General features: G+C 40.6%; 1 protein-coding gene across 2 annotated transcripts in view; it reads right to left on the minus strand.

Annotated features, from left to right (window-relative positions):
- RNGTT (RNA guanylyltransferase and 5'-phosphatase) overlaps nucleotides 1-24675 on the minus strand; it is a 229558-nt gene that overhangs the window by 110443 nt on the left and 94440 nt on the right. Inside the window, exon 12 of one of the 2 annotated variants that reach the window (XM_029047073.1) lies at nucleotides 2451-2519. The exons of the other annotated variant lie outside the window; for it this stretch is intronic. Within the exon in view, the coding sequence (XP_028902906.1) occupies nucleotides 2451-2519 (69 nt within the window). The remainder of the gene's footprint in view (nucleotides 1-2450; nucleotides 2520-24675) is intronic. 2 annotated transcript variants of the gene reach the window in all.

Consider the following 24675-nt stretch of genomic DNA (forward strand, 5'->3'; position numbering starts at 1 on the left):
TAATCCCATCTTCAAAAGGAACCTTTTTCCCATCATCAAAACTCAATAAGAAGGTCATGAAAATACCTCACTTTATCTTGGGCCTATTTTTCCACATTCTTCAGTCAATCGTATTTACTGAGCACTTAATATTATTATTAATAATATTTACTGAGCACTTATTGTGTGCAAAGCACTGTACTAAGCACTTGGGATAGTACAAGCACTTGGATAGCACTTGGGATAACATCAAACATATTCCCTGCCCAAAATGAGTTCATAGGCTTGAGGGGGAGACAGACATTAATATAAATAGATAAATAAATAAATTACAGGTATATCCATATGTGCTATGGGAAAGGGAGAGAGGATGAACTTCCACACTTATTCTGTGCAGAGTACTATACTAAAACCTTGGGGGAGTAAAATATAACAATGAACAGACACATTTCCCTGCCCATAATGAGTTTACAGTCAAGAGTGGAAGACACATTAATATAAATTACGGGTATGTACATAAGTCCTCTAGGGCGGGGAGGGGGGATGAATAAGGGAAGCAAGTCAGGACAATAATAATAATAATAATAACAATTGTGGTATTTGTTAAGCGCTTAACTATGTGCCAAGCACTGTACTAAGCGCTGGGGTGGATATAAGCAAAGCAGGATGGACACAGTCCCTGTCCCACGTGGAGCTCACAGTCTTAATCCCCATTTTAAAGTTAAGGTAACTGAGGCCCAAAGAAGTGAAGTGACTTCCCCGAGGTCACACAGCAGGCAAGTGGCAGAGCCGGGATTGGAACCCATGACCAACTGACTCCCAGGCCTGTGCTCTATCCACTCTTTCATGCTGCTTCTCAATGCAGAAGGGAATGGAAGAAGAGGAAACGAGGGCTTAGTCAGGGAAGGCCTCTTAGTGGAGATGTTCTTCAATAAGGCTCTGATACCATTCTAACTGTATACGATACAGTGTTATATCTAAAAAGAGATATCCCATCATGAATTAATGAACCAATTTAGCAAGTGGATCATGACTCTAACAAGGCAGAAGTTAAATTATTGATGTTCAGATTAGTCTTTTTCCTACTGTATTCAAAAATAGTTGAGTATATATAAGACTCTGTCAGGTGCTCCTCACCTGAATACTTCTATATTGATTCAAATTTCCAATTAATTAATTTTCTCACTAACGATCCCAAAACTTCGATTACAAAACTAAAATTTACCTCAAATAAAAGACACAGAAAATTATGCATTTTGAAAGCCCTGAATAAACCACAGTCTAGATAACCTGCTTTTGTAGGCAACTAAACACCATGAAGAAAATGCCTCAGAATACTTGACCGTACTAATGAGGTGCACCTTTATCTCCATACAGGGCCACCCAAGATCCAATCAGGGCTCCTTGGGGTCCATAAGAAAATAAAGAGGGTGACCAAAGACCAGGTATGGGTTAAACTGATTAGGGCCCAAAGTGGCCTGGCTTATGTATTCTCAGTTCCAGTCTACTAAATTTGGAAATTTTGAGGCCCAGACCACCCAAACCCTAATGGAAAAAAAAAGTCCAAATGAACCACCATTTTACAGAACTCAGCCAACGGACTCGGGGCACAGCTCTAAATCTGGCATGGCAAAAGCAACAAAAGAGTAAATATGCATTTAAATATATTATTTTTGGTCTGACTCTGGCAAAAAGCTAAACAAAAAAGAGCACAGATTGTTGCTTAAACTGCTTTCTCATCCACCTCCTTGGGTCTAGTCCACCAGGGGACAAAACCAGTAGAAAGGATGAGTCTGGAGGAACGTAGGTAAAGCTACAGGGTACAGCCCAAGGCCACAGTTACCACGGCCCCATAGTTCTAGGTGCCAGGAGAAACCTTTCCCAACTAACTGGGACTTGGACAGAGCTGTTCTGAGCAGAAACCTCTGCAGCAGAGAGCGGGGAAAGGGCAACAAGGGCTGGTTAACTGGGCTATTCACCCCATATAAAATCACTGTAAAACACAGAGCATAAGTCACTCTAATTCTGTAATTTTACTGTGGCTTTCAAGATAGTCTTTCAAACAATGCCTACCCCTTAAGGGTCAGTCTTCAAGGAAACTCATCTCCATGATTAATTACTAAATAACTCAACTTTTAGCCCTTCATTCAATTACTAAAGAAATACACAGAAGATCATAAGACTTTAGAAAACAATTTAAATGGTTGCAGCTAAACTTGAGGTGATTATTACTATTTAAATGAGTCACTATTCATTACAAAGTAATATCATTTGTATTTGCATTTCATGAACAGCAATTATATCCAAGGAAATGGATGAATACCACCATGACACTTACAGCATAAATCACAAAATGCAGTTGGGAGTTTTCATCCCTAAACCTGATATTTAAAATTAATGTTTCTTTAAAAACCCTTATGTAGAAATACATATGTGTGCATATACATATACATATATATGTATGAACTTACTCCGACAGGTTGAAAAATAAGTCCATCCACTTCATGACTGACTTCTCTAGCAAAACTTCCTTCAAGAAGCTGTAAAACAAATAATCAGTTTTCCTTTAAGAATTCTATTTAGCAATATCACATTTTTTATGGCATTTGTTAAGCACTTACTTTGTGCCAGACACTGTTCTAAGCAGTGGGGAAGATACAAGGTAATCAGGTCGGGCAAAGTCCATGTCCCACACGGGCTCACAGTCTTAATCCCCATTTTACGGGTGAGGTAACTGAGGCATAGAAAAGTTAAGTGACTTGTCCAACGCCATACGGCAGACAAGTGGTCGAAGAGAGATTAGAACCCAGGTCCTTCTGACTCCCAGGCTCATGATCTAACCATTCAGACACACTTCTTCTCATTATTAAGGGTTAGCTGATAAGTAACATAGTGGTAGACTGACTTGCATGTCAAGAAGCACTTTTTCAAACAAGATAGCATTATTTTGAATGTTAATCCTATAAAATTCAGCATCTCTTGATGGCTGTTTTTCTTCCCCACCGAATCTACATTTCATGTGGAAATAGGTCTCTTCTGGAAGCCAGGTACCATTGAATAGGATACTACTCCAGTAAACTAAATGATAGCCGAATGGTCTAAAAGGAGCTAATGCAACTCTAAAGATGTCCAATTAAAATCGAGGTAGTAGTTAAGGTACTGAACAAATATCATAAAAATGAGATAATGGCATGCTCTAGCCCCACTGTTTATAAAGTAGAACAGAACAGAGAATCAGACTGACAGGGACAAAGAAACCCACAGCAGAGAATATATTTACACAGACCAATTCTGACCTATCAACCATATAAAAAGGCATATAAAGGAAGAGAGTAGATCACTTATTCAGTGTTGGAGGTTGAATCATTATCTGGACCTTACTGGTCAACAAAGTGGACAAATATGCCAATAATTATGAAACTGATTAAGTGGTTTTGCAGCTATTCAAAAGAGAAACAGTGTCTGCTGAGCTGAAGGAGCTAAAAGACCTTACCCAGTTTTTCTAAAATCCTTGTATTTCTCCCATGACTAATACCTAAAACCAGTGTAAAGCCTTTTCCCAGGTGAATGTTTAGCAGACAAGCAAAATCCACGCTTTTTTTGAAGAAATCTTATCTTTAATTTCTGAAGCTCCTCAATTAAAAAAACTTAAGCTCAATATGAGAAACTAGGCTGCTTTAACCCACCAAAATATATCTGGTAGAAGCAAACATGGGAAAGGGTGGAGAACAGTAGCCTGACAGATTGGAAGGATGAAGAAACTTCAGAGGCAAGGGCATGAGCAACAGTCTGAACTTGAGAGAGGCGAGAATGAATGCTGAGAGTGAGGAACAATGAAAAGATGGGCTTGGGAGAAGGGCAGAGCTGGGGAAAAGCTGATGAAGAGGGCATATAAATAAGGATAGATTTGGTGAGTTGGTGGTTCTGAAGCCAATGGTCCAAATTTGTTCCTTGCTACGGAGGGAAATGCTTAGCCATTGGAGTTTTTGAGGAGGGATGGATGGCATGAGTGGACCAACATTTTAAGAAGATGATCCGGGTTATGTGGTTTAGAGTCAAGGAGGGGAAGTCTGGGGATGGAGAGATTAGTGATGAGAAATGACCAAATAAATAACATTAACTGATTAATCTAAAAGACAGGTGAAGAATTTTGGAAACAGAAAGGTGACTACTGGAGAGGAAAGGAAGAAATGCTATTATGGAAATAAGATGTGAAAATCATCTGTAGTAAAGCAAAATTCATGATAGTTTTAATTGAATTGAATTTTTTTTAATTGAGTTTTTGAATTGAAAGTCATATAACATCCCTAACAACTAAGCTCAACAGAGTGCTCACTGATGAGAATTTTTGCCAGACATAAATGCTTGGGTCAAATCAGTGAAAATTCTAACCATGAGTGTGGCTGAAAAGGCAGACATGAGATCGACAACCATTCCCATACTTTGCGGGAACAAAAATGTTTCCTTGCTGGGCTGCTGCATTTGCCTGTTTCGGGGGCAGCTTCTTGCATCCTAAACTTCTCAAAGTCTCTCCTCAATTACAGTAGCCCCTCTCCCAATGCTGCCTGCCAAGCTCATCTGTAGTCTTCTGTTTTCTTCCAATAGTACACAGCTACAACTCTGTGCACCCTTAAATCTTTAAACTGTTGGTTGTGATCTCTGCTTCCAAATGTTTCATTTCTGTTCACCATAAAGCAGCTGCTATGATTTATTCTTCTCGTACGAGCCTCTCAACGAAGCTGTACTGTAATGAGCATTGTGTTAATGATGGGGAGGTGATGACATTTTGGGATGCCATTATAGGCAAACCTATCCAAGTGCTCAATAAATACAATTGAATGAATGACTCAATGAATTTGATTCTAAGGTGGGCGGGCTTGAGGCTGGCCCCAACAAATTGCTCAAGCAGCTAGATCTGGGTTCTGTGGGAGATCCATATTGCAAAATCACCTAGAAGATGGGAACTCAGTGCTGATTTAACCTCATAATATGGAAGAAATTATATTTCGACTAATTTACTGCTACACACACATTGACACTTGCATGCCTGCACATATAATGTACTTCACTGGAGAGCTGCTCTTGCTTGAAGGTTTCCCTGGTCAAATTTAAAATTTTAGCTAGGCCCTGCTTCCACTTCAGCCTGGTGAGCCTGGCATGTGATTGATATCTTGGACCAGCTGAGAGTTGTCTATATTCATATACAGACCAAGATGACTGCCTTGTAAAGGGCGAACCACTTGGTTCAGCCACAGCGAGGGTGCGCTTATGGGTAGACAATGAAGTGGAGTTTGTCGCTCACATGTCTTTTCAGCCATATTGCTACAAACAGATAGGCTCTTACTGACAGCAGCAGCATCTTTAAAAATGAAGGATCCTTTTTAACATAAATAATGAACTGTACCACATTAATTTTTCTGCAGATTACTTGGGCCAGCTGCTAAAAGTTATGAGAAAAACCATTTGGAATGTCCTGTGTTGAATATTTCTGAAAGAATTCTCTGAAAAATGAGATCCCATAAATACTGGAACCAAGGAATATAGGAAGCAGGAGTGACTAATCAAGTTTTAAAAGACAACTGATTTAGTTTACAGAGAAAAAAGATACTTGACCTCAAATGATTCTGTCAAACTATTGTGACTACCTTCAAATAAGGGGATCTTGCTCTGACACTAAGAAGTTTCTACCGTATCTGAAATGGCAGCACCAAGCTGACAGCATCTATCATTTGGGCAAAAGAAGTCTCTTCTGCCAAAATGCAAATGTACTCTATTAAATTCACCAACATGGAAGTAATGATTAATCAATCACTCAGCTTCTGCTTAAGTCAAAGGAGCCATCGGGTATGGCTTGGCAGAGACCAGATTCAAAATAATGGGCCACAGGATTCGTTGGAAAGAGAAAAGCAAAAACCAATTTGCTCGAGGACTAACAAGATCAGCCTCTCATCAGTCAAACGGGGATGGCAAAAATCAACATAGCACTCTGAGTTATTGTGAAGAAAAACAGAAATGATGGTAAAGTACTTTCAACAGTGACTTAGAGAAATGTAAAATGATAACAGCAGATGGAGTCTTTCATGCCCAAAACTGATGATCACGATCCTGTTTCCCATCCAAAGTTCCTGGAATGGCTGCACAAGCCAACAAGGCCACGAAGCGACTAGGTCCCGCGGGGGAGAGAGGTGGGGCGGCGGGGGCAGGGCTGGTGGTGGTGGTGGGGAAGCTGGGACGAACGGGTCACAGGCCCACACACACACACACACACACAGCCACCTACCCCGCACACAGCCCCCCCGGCCACTCTCCGCCCCGGCGGGGACCTCCGACACCCTAGGCCATCAGGAAGCGGGTCGGCCGACAGCGTCCAGGCAGAGGAGGGTCTAGAGCTCTGGGCAGCCCGGGCTGCCAGGCGGGGGTAGGACCCGCTCCTCGCTGCTCACGGAGGACACCCTCAGAGAGGTCGCGCCAGAGACTAAGTCCACAAAAAAACGCGTCGCCGAAAATCTCCGCACACATTTCTGACCCTTGGTGTGAAAAAACTGCCACCCGCCTCGGCAGCGGGGACACACGACAGGTGGAGGCCGGGTCCGCGGAACGCCAGCCCGGCGCCTGGGACCCGACCTGGACCCCTCAGCCGAGGGAGGGACCGGAGACGCGTCGGGGGGCGGCCCGCGCGCACCGGCCCAAACGCCCCAGCGGGTCCTTCGAGCGGGCAAGGCCGCGAAGCGACTAGGTCCCGCGGTGGAGAGACAACCTGATTCCCCTATGTCTACCCCAGCGCTTAGAACAGTGCTCGGCACATAGTAAGCGCTTAACAAATACCAACATTATTATTATTATTATTACTGTACTGCCTCCATTCAGAAGATGACTACTTGCATCTTTGTTCCTTAGTTTCAGTGGAAGCTCTGACAGGCAAACATACATCCCTTAACTGATAATGTCATGTCAGTGGGTTCTATCAGCTGGAACTATATCCCAGGCACCAGCCCTAACTGCATCTTCTGAATCACTGATTTAATGGTAAACAGGCTAGACACTTGAGTCAAGCCTTTTGTTTTTTGTTTTGTCTGGGGCAGTGGGAGGGTGCTAGTTTGTTGATTTCTTTAGCTGCATGGGGGAGAGATGAGGTTGAGGATATTCTACTGTTTCCAAAGCAGTTTCATCCCCTTTCCCTCGCCCCTCAAGCCCTCAACCCAGTCTTCTTCCTGGCTGACCACCAATCAGCACCTCCTGGGGATGCTAGAAAGGCTGAGTTCTGAGCCTCTTGGAAACCATCATTAGACCCATCTTCAAACATGACGGACATTAAAATCAATTCAATTTCTACTGTCTCAGGAACTGTGAGCAATTACAGGACTGCTGCTAGACAATATGCAACCCACAGCCTCCTCTCCACCAGGGTCAGGAGAGCGGGGGGTGGAAGAAAGTAAGGCCAGTTTGGGCAGGGATTGTCTCTCTTTATTGTTGAATTGTACTTTCCAAGCGTTTAGTACAGTGGTCTGCACACTAAGTGCTCAATAAATATGACAATGAATGAGGAGGAGGCCAGCCCCACCCTCCTGCTGCCACCTTGGCAGAGAAGCCCTACCCTCCTGCAGGAGTAGGCATAAAACCTTCATCCCAATATTTCAAGTGATGGAGAAGCTGCAGCTGTTTGGACATGGACGTCTTGCCCAAAGAACTGGGGAGTCCAAGGACGATTTCCTTTTAGCAGAAATGAACCGTTGCTGATTGGAGCATTTCCATTCTCCCGAGTCTCTCCTCTCCCACTTTGGACTGGGAACTTGGTATGGGCCAAAGATTAGGTGTGAATCAATACCCTGTTGTGCTCTTCCCAAAACTTAATACATGGCTTTGCGCATTTCAAAGATACCACTGATTAAAGAGAGGTCACATGGTTAAGGGAATCGGATTAGTATCTCCAATATGACCCATTTTAACTTGGCTAAAATGGTGGGGGCTCTGAGAGAAGAGGTTTCCAGCTTTTACCACGAGAGCCACAGCGTTAAGCATGGGTGTACAGGACTGAGGGTGTTTTTCAGTTTGGGAACTCCACTGCTTTTTACCCAGCCCCTCTGCTCTCTCCTTCTTCCCCCTTCTCCCTCTTCAGCACCTCCCACACATGCAGCAGGAAGGACGGGAGCCCCCTTCTCCCCGCCCCCCCCCAAACATATGTAGCTATGTACCTATGGTACATGATCCCTTACTCTCTCCCTTTCCCCCTTACTCTCTTTAAACTTTCCCCCCAAGCTTTCTTCCTTCTTCAGGGCTTTTAAAATTGTTTTGCCACTTCCCCACAGCTCCCATACAGCCATGCCCTCAGAAATGGCACCATAAGAGAATGATGATAATAATAATAAATAATGGTATTTGTTAAACATTTACTATGTGCCAAGCACTGTTCTAAGCACTGGAGTAGATTCAAGGTAATCAGGTTGTCCCACGTGGGGCTCACAGTCTTAATCCCTATTTGCCCTATTTAGGCACAGACACGTTAAGTGGCTTGCCCAAGATCACACAGAAGACAAGTGGCGGGTCCAGGATTAGAACCCATAACCTCTGACTCCCAAGCCCATGCTCTTTCCACTAAGCCATGCTGTTTATCACGGGACAGGGACTATGTCCAACCAATTTACTCGATCCACCCCAGTGCTTAGTACAGTGTCTGTCACGTAATAAGGGCTTAACAAATACCACAATTATTATTATTATGATAAAGGAGGTTAGTCTTGGAAAACTGGAACAAATGTGTTGTAGCGCTGAAACGGGGCAAATTTAGAAAAGATGCAAGTACCATTCATTAAAACGACACATCACGTTGAGGACTGCTGGGCTCATTTTGCTTTATTCTTTAACATTATACTGGTACTTTTGCAAGGGTAATTATTATACAGCCTTTCTGATATAGCCAAATTTTATTTCACAGGCCTCCACCTCATTAGTCAGCTGGTTAAGAAGACATTTGTTGATCTGAATTTCCTTGTATTAAGTTGACCAGTTATACTGAACACTATAGCAAATGTTTTGCACCTGCTATTTTCAAATGCATAATAGACATGTTCTTTAAAGGGAATGTTTTATTAATATCTGCTAAAGCCAGGGGGCTGTAAGAATTAATCATTGCCCGAGATAAAATATCTCAATCATATTAATAACTGTGCGATTTGAGCTTCAGGTGTACATTTCAAACCCTTGACTGGATGATTATGTGATATTGAATTCTGAAGGACGTAGTCAATACTGTAACAAGTGCAAAAGCTGGTTCAGTCGAACCATTTAAGGCTTCAACACCATTTAATCCTTGAGCCTGAAAATTCAGCTCCTCCCTATCCCAAAACAGGGACACAAAGTTTGCAAAAGGTCTACAAATAAGAAAAGCACTAGTAAAGGGGTGCTCCAAATTAGCAAGACCTTCCACCTGAGTTCTGCAGTTACAGGCAGCCCTCTGAGGCCCTGCACAAGTTTGATTCACATTTCGGCTTTGAGCCAGACAACACACGCACAAGTCACCTTATTTATCCCCTGCAGTGCCTGCAATGGCCGGGGAGAGTGGAGAGAGCAGAATATTATAGCCAGATCAGAACCCACTCTTGGGGCAGGGCAAAGAGCAAGAAATGGAAAAAATCCAGAAACAGGAGTCAGGGAAAAGACTTTTCCTACTCTAAGGCTCCAGAGAAATTAGAGGAGAAGGGCAGGGGGGGAAGGTGAGTAGAAGGGTGAGAAGACAATGGACAGACATGATTAAAAGGACAAAAAACTGTCACCAACGTTTGGGACATTAGAGAACAATGATCTACCTATATAAACACAGTTACAAAATCTGATGATCATACCACATGTATAATAAAAGTCTTTTAATAAGTATACTCAATTTAGTTTCTAGAAGGAGTACATAGCAAGGCAAATATTTTGCTTACAAATATCAGTTGCTCAATGATAAAATATAAAATGGTATTTTAACCAATCTCTTGTTACATGCAAATAAAATACTGTAAGCACTGCACACAGAAAGTGTTCAATAAATACCAGTGATTAAACAGACACATTTAATTTAAAAATGATCACCAAATACCATTTACCATTAAGTATAACTGAAATTGGTTATGCTAGAAAGCAGCATTTAGAATAATGTTAGATAACTGTTTGTTGTTTTTTATGTGAGTTAGAAATGTTCATTTTCAACTGAATTAAGAAATGAATCACACTAAATAAAATCTGAGTAGCCAAGAGCATCCTAGCAAAAGAATAATGGTGCATAATGGAACTGCCACATCTAATAACTCCTGCAATACACCTAGCAAAAGGAATGAATTACTTTAACATAAAATGAATATGAATGTGTGATGCCATCTACAATACAGAGAGCACAATCTTTTCAAATTATGCTACACATTTTAGATATGAATAACTACTTTAACAATTTCTTAACAACAAAATAAAACGTGGTTGCTAGCAATATGAATTATATAGAACATATTGAAGATATGTAGCAATTGTAGCAATCATCAAGAAAAAAAACCTAGCAGGCTTATTTTGTGTACGGGATGGAAAGCGAGAACAGCAGGTATCCAGTAAGGAAAATGGCATATCTTGCATGAAGGTTGGCCAGATTACAAGTGGACCTCATAGTACCAAGCAAAATGAAATAGCCCAATGATATTTTGGGAAATAGGTAGTAAAGATACTATGCTTTCTCAAGAACTCTTCCATCCTCTGAATTCAGGTCCACAAGCACAAGTTTCACAGACAACCAGTTGTCTGGAGCCTTCCAAATCTGCCCAGAGGAATTAGGGAATGTCTGATAACCTCCTACTATCCTTAAAGCTGGACTGTTCTGCTACAATCAGTACCTATAATCTCACAATGAATGACAACAATGAGTAGAAAATCAGATTCTACTAGAATGAAGTCATAGCAAAATTGCTATCTGATAAACTGATTTTCATGGAAGACTTCAGTATGCACTTGGGTGATGACACAGAAACTTGGAGAAAAATCATTAGTAAATTAAGCAGCCTTGGCTTACTCCAACTCAGTGACGGTGTCGATTCATAATTACTAAGATCAAAATTGAAGTTCCTTATTGATTATATCATTGTCCCACTGTGAGAGCTGAAGGATGTTCATATTACTACTTCTCTGGGTTTGTGACGCTGGGCAGTAGGTTAACTGATATATTCCAAACTTTCACTAGCAATAGAGTCATTCTATCATGAAGTGACAGACAAATGACCAAGCTGCTGCACGTCAAACTCCTGAAAGATGAAGACAAGGGCTCCGTATGCAGTATGCATTCGGATGATATAGCAATGAAGCAAAAGCTGTATGTCGAGAAAAGCATGATTATGAGCAAAATTATGTCATTCTGGGTAGGGAATGGGTGTACAAACTCTGTTATATTGTACTCTCCCAAGGGTTTAGCACATGGTAAGCACTCAACAGACATGACTGATCGATGATTTGTAATAATAATGTTGGTATTTGTTAAGCGCTTACTATGTGCCGAGCACTGTTCTAAGCGCTGGGGTAGACATAGGGGAATCAGGTTGTCCCACGTGGGGCTCACAGTCTTAATCCCCATTTTACAGATGAGGGAACTGAGGCACAGAGAAGTTAAGTGACTTGCCCACAGTCACACAGCCGACAAGTGGCAGAGCTGGGATTCGAACTCATGAGCCCTGACTCCAAAGCCCGTGCTCTTTCCACTGCGCCACGCTGCTTCTCTATGAGATTTATGAGCAACAGAGTTTAAGGCTCTGCACATGAAGTGTTAACCAAGCAATGGGAGGTGAATCCTCAATGTGAAATTGCTTATGTGGCAGTAACTTTGGTGAACTAGGTGAGGAAATGAGAGATTAAATGGAGAGGACCTCCTGGAGGAAATGACCCAACTAGACAAATGGGACAGCAGCGGCCTGCCAGAAGGGAAAAGGGATGGAGTTCCATCAAAAAGGATGGTGTGAGCAGAAGGATGGAGGCAAGAGGAAAAAACAAGGCGCAGTGAAAAGGCTGGTGAGAGGAACCAAGGATGCCCAATTGAGATGTTTTGGGAGAGGAATGAAGGTCATCATTAAGGGTTTTTAGTGAGTGCTTACTATGTGCAAAGCACTATTCTTAGTGCTTGGGGGAGTACGAGGTAAGTTGAGAGTTGAAGCCCATGGTCAGGAGTCGTTTTGAAGCAGAGGAATAGGCAAGCAATGGAGTTGCTCTGAGGTTTTTTTAATATCTGATATACAAATATACATGAATGAGATGACTCTTTACCAGATATCCATAACAAAGAGCTTTTGCCAGCTATTTTTCTAATAACCTAAACTCAAAATATACTGGAATATAAGTTAAGGAAAAGTTCAGAAATACCACTAAATCACTTATACGTATAAATGGGCCTTAAGTCAATCGGTGCGGGTTCTTAGCAGGACAGGAGAAGAAGAAGATCTCAAGGAACTAAAAGAAAATGATCCAGAATATATATTTAGTGCATTTTCCTGCAAACCTAAAAATCTCCAGGTACAGTCTGCATCACTTCAGGCCTATAAGCACACTACCAGTACAGGAAGCAAGTCAATTTTTCCAAGAATAAAATCTTTTTGAAATGGGCAAAAACACTTGTTTCTTTTTTCGAAGAAAAGAGGGTTTTTTCTTCCAACTATTTGACTCTGCTAGCTGAATACGCTTCATTTTAGTACCGTTTACTAGGAACAACAAAGATGTGAAAAAGAGGGAGTCCCCATCTCTTTTCTTGAGGAAGAGCAACTTATTTGCCTTGCAAGAAGAAACAGACCTTTACTTGAAGACATTTTGGCTGTGACGAACCCAAAGCAAGAGGGGAAATTATATTGGACAATGGATATGGCATTTACAAGATAAATTGGTACCAACAGCAATCAGAAAGATTATTAAACTTTTACCTGCTTGTGCTATATGGCATGTGAAAATCCTTCAATGAGTTTGGCCATTTTAGTGAAATATGATGGAAAGCTTCCGAAGACAAACTGCTTCTAAAACTAGCTACAGATTAAGTTCTGTGACAAGTCTGAAGTATGAAAACAACAGTTTGCACGTCATTATTACGACAAGTAATGTGTACCTTACTGTCCCACTTTTCAAAAATAACTCCAGTTAATTTACTACACCCCTAGCGTGTGACATCATTTCTATTTGCTGTGGGTGTAGAATGAAGTATGTTTTGCTTCTTGTAAAAAAAAATTGTATGGATGTGGGGTTCAATAGTACTGAAGTTCCAGGGAGCCACAGTTGAGTTTACATCATTGAGAATGGAGAATTAAAATAATTATTTTTTAATTCAAACCTGAATAGTGATTAGATAAATGAGGAAATAAATGTATTTTCATTGGAAACCAAACATAAGAGAGGGCTGAGAGGTAAATGACTTTTTCACTTCAATGTTTTTTGTTGTATATGGTGTAGTATCTACAGCCTCAAGGAATTCAATGAAAACTCTTGGAGAAAGACCACAAATTGAATTTCTACCACAGCTGAAGTTCACCTTTGATACCAGTTAAATGAGGGAGGGCTGCCCTGGGTGGAAACTTGCTTTGGGGAGTATAGAAAATTGTCATCCACCATGCTGGAAGGTCCCATGCTCCTGGCACACCAATCCTAAAGCTTTTTAAAACAGCTGTGATTCTTTGGGCAACTTGGATGAGACACTTAATTGCTCAGCTGACTAGATCTGTGCTCACTTTGGAAGAAAAGGCATTTCAAAAGTTTTGACCCATTCCATTAGGAAAAATTACTTACAATATGACAGATATGCTTCAGCCCAAATGGTCTGCATTTGGGGAGTGGTGGTAGTGAAAAGAGAATAAATTTTAGCCATGTTATTAATTAGATGTAGGGTTGTTGCTTTCTCCTGTGGCCAATTCAATTGCCTTTTAAAGTATTAATCTCGAAAGATTAGAAAGAAGAGAACAAGGCTTTGGGGGCCATTTGATACCTACTTAAGCATGCTGTGTTTCACAGGGTACAAAGAAAAATACACTTGGCTAGAGTTTCTCTCTACTTGTTCATTTTTCAAGCAAATTCACAAAGGAGACTGCTTGACTATTGCTTGACTATTTGAAGGTACAATCTTGAAGGACCAAAAGATAGGTGTTCACTGTTTGGTGGTTAACATTTCAAAAGACAAGCGCATGAATCAGTCACACATCTCCCCACAAAAAGCATTCAGGTCTGATTATATAGGTCCTACCACAAATAACTTCTCCTATAGGCACACTTTGTGTGCCAAGTGGAAATATTTCCTAAGCTAAAAGTAAATTAATAATTATTCTAAAATTTTCAAAAATAATCCTGTGCCAAGTTAATCACAAAGGACATTTTGGCATAAAACATGAAAACACCCAATTACTGCAGGAGATTTGTCCTGGGTAAAAATGAAAGTAGCTAGAACCATGGCAGCAATGTGCTACTGATGCCCACTAATATGATCAGGAGACTAATTACTATCCATGAATCATTTGTAGCATTCAAAACTTGATTAATGTCAGGTCGAGTTGAACATGTGATGGGTTATTAGTAATGCTGCACTACCCCACCACTTGGCGATTTATTAGTGAGGACCATCTGTTACACGTGAGAATAGCCAAGAGTCCAAACAAAACCTCTGCTGAATTGGCTGGACGTTAAAACTAGTTTGAAAAGTCCTTCAGTCACTTATTCCATCAATACATAGGAAGTAAGAGTGAGCTCTAATCCATAAACTACTTTTATAATAACAATAATTAATAATTATGGTATTTGTTAAGTGCTTACCATGTTCCAAGAACTGTTCTAAATGCTGGGGTAGATACAAGGTAATTAGGTTGTCCCACTTGGGGCTCACAGTCTTAATTCCCATTTTACAGATGAGGGAACTGAGGCCCAGTAGTACAGTGACTTGCCCACGGTCACACAGCAGACAAGTGGCGGAGTGGGATTAGAACCCATGTCCTCTGCCTCCCAGGCCCATGCCCTTGCCACTAAGCCACGCTGCTTCTCTTTTATACAGGAAGCCCCTTAAATAAATGTCAAAACCCAAATTTAATTTTCCTGCCCACCACATCTAAGAGAACACGTTTATTGATTAATATTTAAATGTACAAATGTTCAAACGTAATCTGTACAATTATAATAGTCAATCTTCCTACCATGCATGTTCTCAATGTGTATTCTGCATGGAATAAGACAAAAGAATCAGGGGACATTCTTCAGATCATGCACACTGGTCTATATAGAATGTCAAGTGGCATCAGAAGAGGTGGCCACATGCATTTTGCAACAATGGTTGCTGAATGCACATGCTTTCCAAACTTGCAATTCTTCGGAACACAACCCTTACAATACCAAAGAACCATCTCTGATATAAAGGTTCCAAGCTATTATGAGGAATAGTAAAGTACTCATTGAGTGTCCATTGGGTGCGATATACTAAAACCTTGAAAATACAAAACTAAGAGTGGCATGTTCCCTGCCCAAGAGGAACTTATATTCTAAAAGGAGAGCTATTAGAAGCAGGAAATGTGGTTGGCTAAAAGTATGACTTAAGAAATTATTTTTTAAAATAACATGACACAAGCTGTAACCTGTATGAGGTAACAGAAGTCAGTGCTTAACAGGCAGGTATATGTTGGTATTTGTTAAGCGCTTACTATGTGCCGAGCACTGTTCTAAGCGCTGGGGTAGACACAGGGGAATCAGGTTGTCCCACGGGGGGCTCACAGTCTTAATCCCCATTTTATAGATGAGGGAACTGAGGCACAGAGAAGTTAAGTGACTTGCCCACAGTCACACAGCCGACAAGTGGCAGAGCTGGGATTCGAACTCATGAGCCCTGACTCCAAAGCCCGTGCTCTTTCCACTGAGCCACGCTGCTTCTCCAGGTACTAAAGGCACTGCAAACTGACCTGCTGAGAAAAGAAAAACACCAGGAATTTTGAAAAAGCCCAAATGCCCACTGGAGGATTAAAAAAAAGAAAAAAAAGACACATACACATACAAAATTTTTAATGGTCATTTTCCCATCCATAATCCATTTGCATGTTACTTTCCTCACAACCTCCTCAGCCCCTGCCTTTTCATACTATCAAAAGATATTAGGAACCTCTTTCCTTGAGTTGTTTACCTCTTCTGAGGGGATTACCCTGGTTAATTTGGGAGTGGGCAAATTAGCTTTTTCATCCTATACTGACCGCTCGCTTGTGTGTCTGTTGAGGATAGGCTTCTGAAAAGGAGAGAAACTTGCTCTCAGAGGAGCAGGGTTTGGATGAGAGTAGAAGGCTGCAAATCCTGGAGGCAACCTGATGTACTCTGTAGGCCCTCATCTCTACAGTATTTCACTCAGAGTGGGAGGACCTTCAGTCTACTTCCAGTCTCTCTTCTTCCCGCCCGCTAAATTTCCCCAGTGGATGATGAAAACTAGCTGGCTCTTGGAGGTAAAACCTTCATCTGAGGAGGTGTGTGGGCAAGGGTCAGATTCATTAACCAGACATTTACTTTCTACGAAGCTGAATATTTTCTAGTGCCTTAGTACAAGGATCAGAGTTTTGCCACCTACCATATGCTGCTAACATAGCTTTGGAATGAGAAACTATGCATAGACACACAATTAACATGTTTGTGAGAAACTTGGCACATGCTTTATTTTCAGAAATGTGAAAAACTAATTCACCTATTTCCTCCCAACCAATTCCTGATTTACCAATTCAAAATATCAAAATACTTTGCAATATTTATCATATTTGTCATGTTTATCTTTGAATCCTGATTATTGATTAAGTAAAAAAGAAATGCAATGTTTTAATCAGAGCATGCATTTCACTCCTACGAGATCTGGCAGAAGTACTAAAGCACAAGACAGAAATGAGAATAGCCCCAATACCAAAAAACCAGAAAGTAAATTAAATGAACAAACAAAAGGTAATCGATACTCAAAATCAAGCTTCAACCTGAAGAGGAAATGGTTCATTTAAAGCAGTGGCATCAAACACATTTAAATCTTGAAGACAGTAATAACTAGATCAGAAAACCAGTTCCAGTTAATTTAAGATCTACAGAGGAAGTGTGAAGCAATACAAGCTTTTCGCCACTGTTTGGCATGGCAGCTGAAACTGCCAAATACATACATGTTTTTCACAAGTTAGTAAAGCTAAAATTGTAGGGCTTCTACGAAGAGCAATCTACTGAGCAACGTAGAATACAGAGTCTCCTGTGAGCCACCATTTGGTCTAAATGCTTTAGTGAAAAGAATTGTGACTAAGTTCTGCCCTAAAAGATTCTGGGGGGAAAAAAAGGAACTTTTTCAGGTTTGACCTGAAGAAGGAAATTAAATAATGAAGTTCAGGGCTAGTTAAAACAAATTAAAATATTGCTTAACTGCCGTAAACACATGAATTATATTTTTGTGGGTCAAAAAAAGTTAACAAAATTAATAAAAACAAAATTTTCCATTTTTTTTTTAAAGGCTATGTCTTCAAGTATCTTTCTTCAAAGTTTTGTCTCCTTTGGCCTTTACAGAGGAGGCCCATGTCTTTAAGAAGGAGGTTAGTATAGCAAGGTTTCCACTTTTTTCCCATAAAGATTTTCTCTTATTCTTACCATCTTAATGCTACATATAGCTATATTAATTAAAACAAAGTAGAAAACTAAGTTCTTATGGAAGTCAGATAGAGTGAGCAATGATATTCATAGGTCTGCATGACAGGCCCAGCAAAATGGGCTTTTGCACAATGACCCACAAATGTGGCTTAGCCCTGACCTAAAGAGAGCTTTTCTAGGGTTAAAAGCAATCTATCTCCTGGCCCATTCATCTTTGTGCATAAGGTCACATTATAATCAGGGTATGGGTGACAAATATGAGAACACCACCTGCCCACTCAGAACTGGATTGAGACCATCAATTTATTACCCAAACTATAGGTCACTAAACAGCTGTCAAATGGTAATGACTTTCCAATTTCTACCTATCCAGAAAAGATTTAAACTACTGACCTAGAGGTGAAAGGTTTCATTTCTCAATTCCAAACTCCCAACCCACCTACCCTTCTACTGTTTCTCAAAATGGTGGTGTGGTGGTGTTTCCTCACCAGATCTAACTTTTTAGCAGGGAGAAATGACTGAACTTGTCAAGTTGCTCTATTTGGTATTAAAAGCTGCTTTTGAAGATATTAGTTAATGTAAATTATAGTGAAAAGGGGGGTGGGGTTGCTGAAAATGCTCAGAACACCCAGAACAGCAATATATGTTGGTGAACCAATAGTTGTGTGGCTGTTATAAAACCAACTGGTAACCCCAAGAAGATGCTAAGTATCTAATTAGAGTTTCTCCATTTAACCCTTTAAATCATCTGTGGTGCTCAGATTTTACACAGCTTGACTGAAAGACCAACATTTCTAGGAAAAGACTTACAGTTCTAGGTCTTCCCGCATCAGAGGTGCTCTAAAGAGTGGGAAGGTCAGAGTTTGGGGGGGTGGGAGGGGGCGCAGTCCCAAGGAGCTCAGAAAATCAGTACTTCTGAGATCGCCTCAAATATGTAATAATCCACAGCCTCAGCTTAAAATCATCGGTTTTGGGAGGGCTCCCCCATTTAAGTCCTCTCAGGGATGAAACCACTCGGGCAGGCTCAACCCACGCAGATCTGAACCCCTTCAACAATCCCAAGGAGTTCGAAAATAGCTTGGCTCTGGGAGGTAAAGACATATATATTAAACAGCCACGTAATTGTTATTATGGTATTCGCTTAGGGAATGTGCTAAAATAACCTGCCATCCATGAGATGAGGTATGTCCTTGTAGAAAATGCCATCTGTGTTCTGGTTAGTAAATGGAATATCACCCTAAGTCATATTGCTTTTACAAATCAACCATTCTAATTAATATCTGAAAAGGAACTACGAGGCAGCCATAGTCATATGCATGGGTCTAATCACTTCCTTATTCAGGGCCAGTTAGCCTGAAAGAAGAATGAAGAAATGAAATGTAAATGACTCAGGATGGAGAGAAGCAATGGTGGTAAATTTAAAAAGAAAAAGTTTATTTAACCTGTGACAAGTAGGCTATCAGAGAGTTTTTAAACACAGGTAAAACAATTTAATATAAAATTTCAAATGTACCTCAGATAATGAGTATTTGTTCTACAAATGTAAGCCATTTTTACAATAATACCTTGGTTTTCTCTCCCTACAGTGAATATATCACTCTAGGCATTCAGGTTTTACTTGTATATGAATTCTTATTATAGTGATATGGGCCATTTACTCTCAACCTCTCAAATGCTTTCTTTCAAGAAAGGCTAAACAAGAAGAAAAGACACATGAACAGCAAAGAAGATTCTGGTTACATTTAAAAAAAAAACTATTGGCTGTAAGTTTCATGTGAACTTGGAATGGGAAAATGAGGAAAATTGGGGACTTTTCCCTCCCTGAACAGCTTTTCCTCTCTAATCATCTTTAAGAAAGGAGGTATGTGAGCATACCGCTCAAGGAACTGATGCAATCTGGCAGGACAAGTGACTAGTTGACCTCTGGAAGTCCAGTCTAACCCCGTGATTTCAGGAGAACCTCCTGAATTCCCTGGGGACCTACATTACACAAATAGATATTTAAATGTATAATAAATATCTGGGCCATCTGACTCCAGGGCACTCTAAAATAAAGCATTTTTAAACCATTATAACTATCCCATAGGGTTATTACTATCACCCCCTGGTGGAATATCTACCTGCTACCATAATCAAGATATAAATAGCTCTGGGGAAGGTAGTTTTGCATCAACATCTAGCTGGGGACCCTGAGGCCTGGCTGCGATTGTCATTCCCACCACTTCATCTTGTCACACTGAGACTGAAGGAAATGATCACAAGTTGGGTAGGCAATACTTCATCTCTAATCCTTCTAGGGCGACACTGCCAACCAACTTCAATTCACTTCCAGAAGAGAGACCAAGCCCGGGAAAACAATGTTACATTCCAGTTGGTAGAACTGAATCTTACAAAGATCTTGTCTCTGGGGCTGGACTGGCCCAGCAAAGCCAAACCCAGTTAGATCTGCCACATGTTCCCTGATGTTCTTACCACCTGAGGTGATGGGGAGGTGGCCAGAGCCCATCCAGCATATGTGTACCAAAGTTCCACATTTGCATGTGTACCTTAAGCTGCCAAGACTACAGATCTCAACAGTACCAAGGGGGCAAAGCATATCAGGCACCCACCCTCCAGGTGACCTTTCTCCCACATTTAACCATCCACATGCACCTCTTTGTTACTCTGACTATAGCTCAGAACTCAGAGCTGTTACTGAGCCAAATCCAGGCCCTCAACTTTTAAGCTTCGATATTCTGACGTGTGGGAATATAGGTCGATTAGCTACTAAACAGTTTTGTACTGATCCATTATTCTGCATTATTGTATAACCCCCTAATGTTAATCAATTCAATAAAGAATGTCTTGAATTTTTTGTGTCTGCCTTGGTGCTTGGACTCTTCTTGAATCTTCTTTTGACTAATGCCTCATTTGACATACTATATTAAGCCACTCTGCTTATTATCCTCCTCATCAAATAAAATTGAGTTAGCCTGTTTCATAATCATTAAAAGAGAGTCCAAAATTCATGCCATCCTGGACTATCAACATTTCTTGGATGAAGACAGCAGGCATCCATAAAGCCCTAATATACTCCTAGACAACATTCCAGATGCACACGCCTACTGAGATATCTTAGCAGTTAATTTAGCATCAAAATGGAATAACTGATTTCAAGTAGTTAGCCCCGTCTGTCAATCTTTCGTTCAGAAGATGAAGATAGCATGCATCCTTAAAGCCCCAATATATTACTAGACAACATTCCAGATACACACGCCTACTGAGATATTTTTAACAGTTCATTTAGCATCAAAATGGATTAACTGATTTCAAGTAGTTAGCTATGTCTATCAATCTTTTATTCAGAAGTGCAGTTATACCTAAATTTATCTTGGTAGTTTTTAATGCTTCTCACAATTAAAAAAAACAGCAGCAGTAATAAGAATAGCGTTTACTGAGTATCCACTGGCGCAGTGAAATGTACTAAGTGCTTGCAAAGGATCACGTCTACTCCATTGTAGTTCACTTTCCCAAGTGCAGTGATTGACTATTTATACATTTTGATTAATTTTGATTAAACAATTTTCATGTATAATTGAATAAGCATGTATACATAAGTACTAGGGTTAAAATACACAATTTCTAGAGATGGTTAATGGGTTTATATGAGTTGGGATGTGGGGAATTAATTTGAGAAGGCATACTGTAGGAGGTGGGCTTTCACAAGGGTTTTGAATATAGGGAGGGGTGAGGCCTGTTGGATTAAGAGAGGCAGGGAATTGCAGACCAGGAGAACAACGTGGGTCAAAGGGGCAGAGACAGGAAAGTCAAAAATGAGGAAAAGTCATAAGGTTAATTTGAGAGGAATGAAGATAGAGAACTGGGGAGAAGCGGATGAAGAGGGCAGTTATGTAAAATAGGGCAAGAGTGAAAAGTTGTTACTTGATGCAGAAGGGCTCAGTGGAAGGTTTTAAGCAATGGCAAGATGTGTGTGCCAAACGACATTCCAAGAAAAGACAGCTACCTCATTTGGGAAACACTGAACTGCACGACTGTGGAGGAGTTTTAAAATGGAGCCAGTGGAAAATCCTAACAGGAAACATTTTCTTCAGAATTACCGCTTCTGTGATTACTTTTTTTCCAGGATAAATTTATAAAATTACTAGATGCTGATAAAATGGCAGATTTAATGCACCATTTAGAGTTTAATAAAAGATTTGATAGGGTTTCATGATGTCTTTCTTACACAACTTAAAATGGGCTGGAAATTGACAGAACTCTAAGTAGGTCTGAAGAAAGGCTCCGGATGAAAGACAGGTGGATCATCCAAGACAGATGCCAGCTGGGTCAATTTTAGAAAAGCATGGACAAAGCAGCATATCCAACCTTAAGGAAAATGAGAATCAATACTGTGGGATTTCCTGAGACACGGACAACAAGGGAGAATGCTGAAACAGTGCCTGGGAATGATCTAGAGCGGAAATTAAGCTACCATCAAGTAATGAACAAAGGTTGGAAAAGGCCTGGCATGATTAGAGGGGTGTATTAAGCAAAGCAGTTTTGCTGGAGAAAACATAAGCCTATTTAGGTTGATGGAGCATCTGCCAAAAATAGCTACTGAGAACGCCAATGAGCGGGGATGGCACTGTCTGTGCTACCTGTACGTAATGGTTGAATAGATCCAAGCTGGCAAGGATATTTGTGCCCTGGGACACACCCAACTGCCAAGTAGGCCCCTGAATCCGATTGGAGCTCCTAATAAAGCTTAGCCCAGAATCTCCCAATCCCCCAAGGCATCTTAATGACTCCTATGGTGTGTGATTCCTCCAACAGGGAATAAGTAGGCTCGCCTCTGCCCAGGGGTCCAAAAGAGGAACGCCACTTCATCCTGTCTGAGAACCCTAACATATAAAAAACATTCTTTTGGCTTTAGCATTTGGCGCTACATTTCTCCGGCTGATACAATGTCCTCAAAGCTCCCCTCCCCCCCAAAACTGGGAAGGTTTACAAATTCACTGTAGCCTATTCTGCTGACGGCTGTTTAGAAAGTGGCACACTGAAAAACGGTGTGAGATGCTGCACAGTTACCCTCTCAGTTAATGAGAATGACCCAGTTAGCCGCAACAGCTGAGACCTCTAACTTTTCGCTCACTGGCATCAAATGTCTCAAGACTGGCATACTGGGATGCCAACTGGCATCGAGCGAAACTGAAGAAGGCCTGTGCCCTAGTAAAGAACCTGAAAAAGAAAATGAGGCTTAAAGAACCTGATGTGACTTTCTAGAGCAAAAAGCATGAATAAAAGCTACATTTGATCTACCCTTTCTGATTGTGGTATATGAGTAAATGCATATTCGGAACTTGGAGTGGGGGAAAGGTAGAAAGAGAAAAGGGTAGCTGGCTCCTTAAGGAGAGTTTATGTCCTCCTACAAATATTCTGGTGCTCTAAAACCCACCAGAATGGCTATATATCCAGATTTTCCCTGTCTCTGAACTACCTCCCTGGCTTTTTGAAGCAATTTAATCAAATAATACCATTTAGGTATTTGATAAATTCATTACTAAAATGTATGCAACTGACAACAGAATTTATTTATATCACAAAGTTTCAATATTACTGCCTTGGAGCATCTTGCTGATATAGATTATTTACCAATACTATATCATCATCATCATTATCAGTGTCCTTTGAATATCTCATGTGTACAACACTGTACTAAGCCCTTTGGAACAGAAAACAATGAAAGAAATACAGTCTCTGCTCTTAGAGGAACTAACAATCTCATGGGAAAAAGACAGTTGGGTGTGTCACTGCACTTTTGTTAGCTAAAATGAAAAATTTTGCCAGTTTCTTTCCTAAAATACTTTGAGGATTCTTGTAGAATTAGTTACCGCTGACAAACTACTGCTAGAGTACACTAGTATTTACTAACAGTCAAATGGAAAAGACCTGTGCCACTTTTTAGACTTCTCTACTGTTCTTTCGCAATAAAATAAAGATAGGGGTAGGGCAGTGGCCAGTCAAGTCAGTCAACTGATAGGTTAAGTCCCCACTGTACTGAAGATTGAAGGGAGTTGGAAAGGAAAAGAGATGGCAGCACATCTTAAAAGAGCACACAGTGTAAATGGAAGACACGAAAAGCACAAATCTAGAAGCATGTCAATGAAAATACACAAAAAAATGAGTTATTTGAGTACATACAGGATACGTACAAAACAACCACATAAACATGGAGTTAAAGGGATCTATATGTAACTCCTGAGATGCTGCTGAAGCTGTTTTCATGACTAAATCATATGGGATAAACCTGCTTTTGTATCAGACTGGAGAACTAAAAGGTGAGATTGACATAAAAGTTTAGTGAGCACCTGAGCTGGGAGGGGGCTAAAGAAGGACAGCTACAAAGTTAAGTGGGTGAGAAGAGGAGATGAATATGAGAGAGAGAGAGAGAGAGAAAGAGAGAGAAGAGAGAGGAGTGCTAGGTGGAATGAGAGAATGGGGGAATGGGTGAGATTTATGAGTGAGTGGGAGAGAATGGGGTAGTTTAAGTGGGAAATAAACTGGACAGAGTTAGGGGTGAAAGGGGGAAAAAAACAAAAATAGAATAAATAATAACAATGCACAAAGATTTACTACTTTTCCAAGTTTCTGAAAAACCACTAGCATTGCAAATATTTTACTCAGCCTATAAAATAGGCATTTCCTAACTTTTTACAGTCAGTGGCCTCTTCCAAAGTCTCCAGCTAAGGGATGCAGGAGAATTAAATATCCCCAAAATAAATGTGGCTTTACACACAAACTCTGACTCCTTCCCTTCTGATCGTTGGTGATCCTGGCTGTTCTTGAGTCCTCATTAAAACAAAATCTTCTGATCAGACAGTATTCGGGACATCATATAGTTATCATAAGCCAACATTAACACCCCTCAGCTAGATGGTGTCCTTGATTCATTTTTAGGACATACAAAACATGTCAAATCTGAAAAAATTGTTCAATGTTTGGCAATTGGTAATTCTGACACCCAATGTGAAAGTTCATCCAAAATGCAACCTTTTGGCTATGATACCACAAATATTCCAGTTATAGGAGAGAAAATAAAAACTGTGACTCTGT

This window comes from Ornithorhynchus anatinus, chromosome 19 (genome assembly GCF_004115215.2).
Source record: "Ornithorhynchus anatinus isolate Pmale09 chromosome 19, mOrnAna1.pri.v4, whole genome shotgun sequence".
Lineage (NCBI taxonomy): Eukaryota > Metazoa > Chordata > Mammalia > Monotremata > Ornithorhynchidae > Ornithorhynchus > Ornithorhynchus anatinus.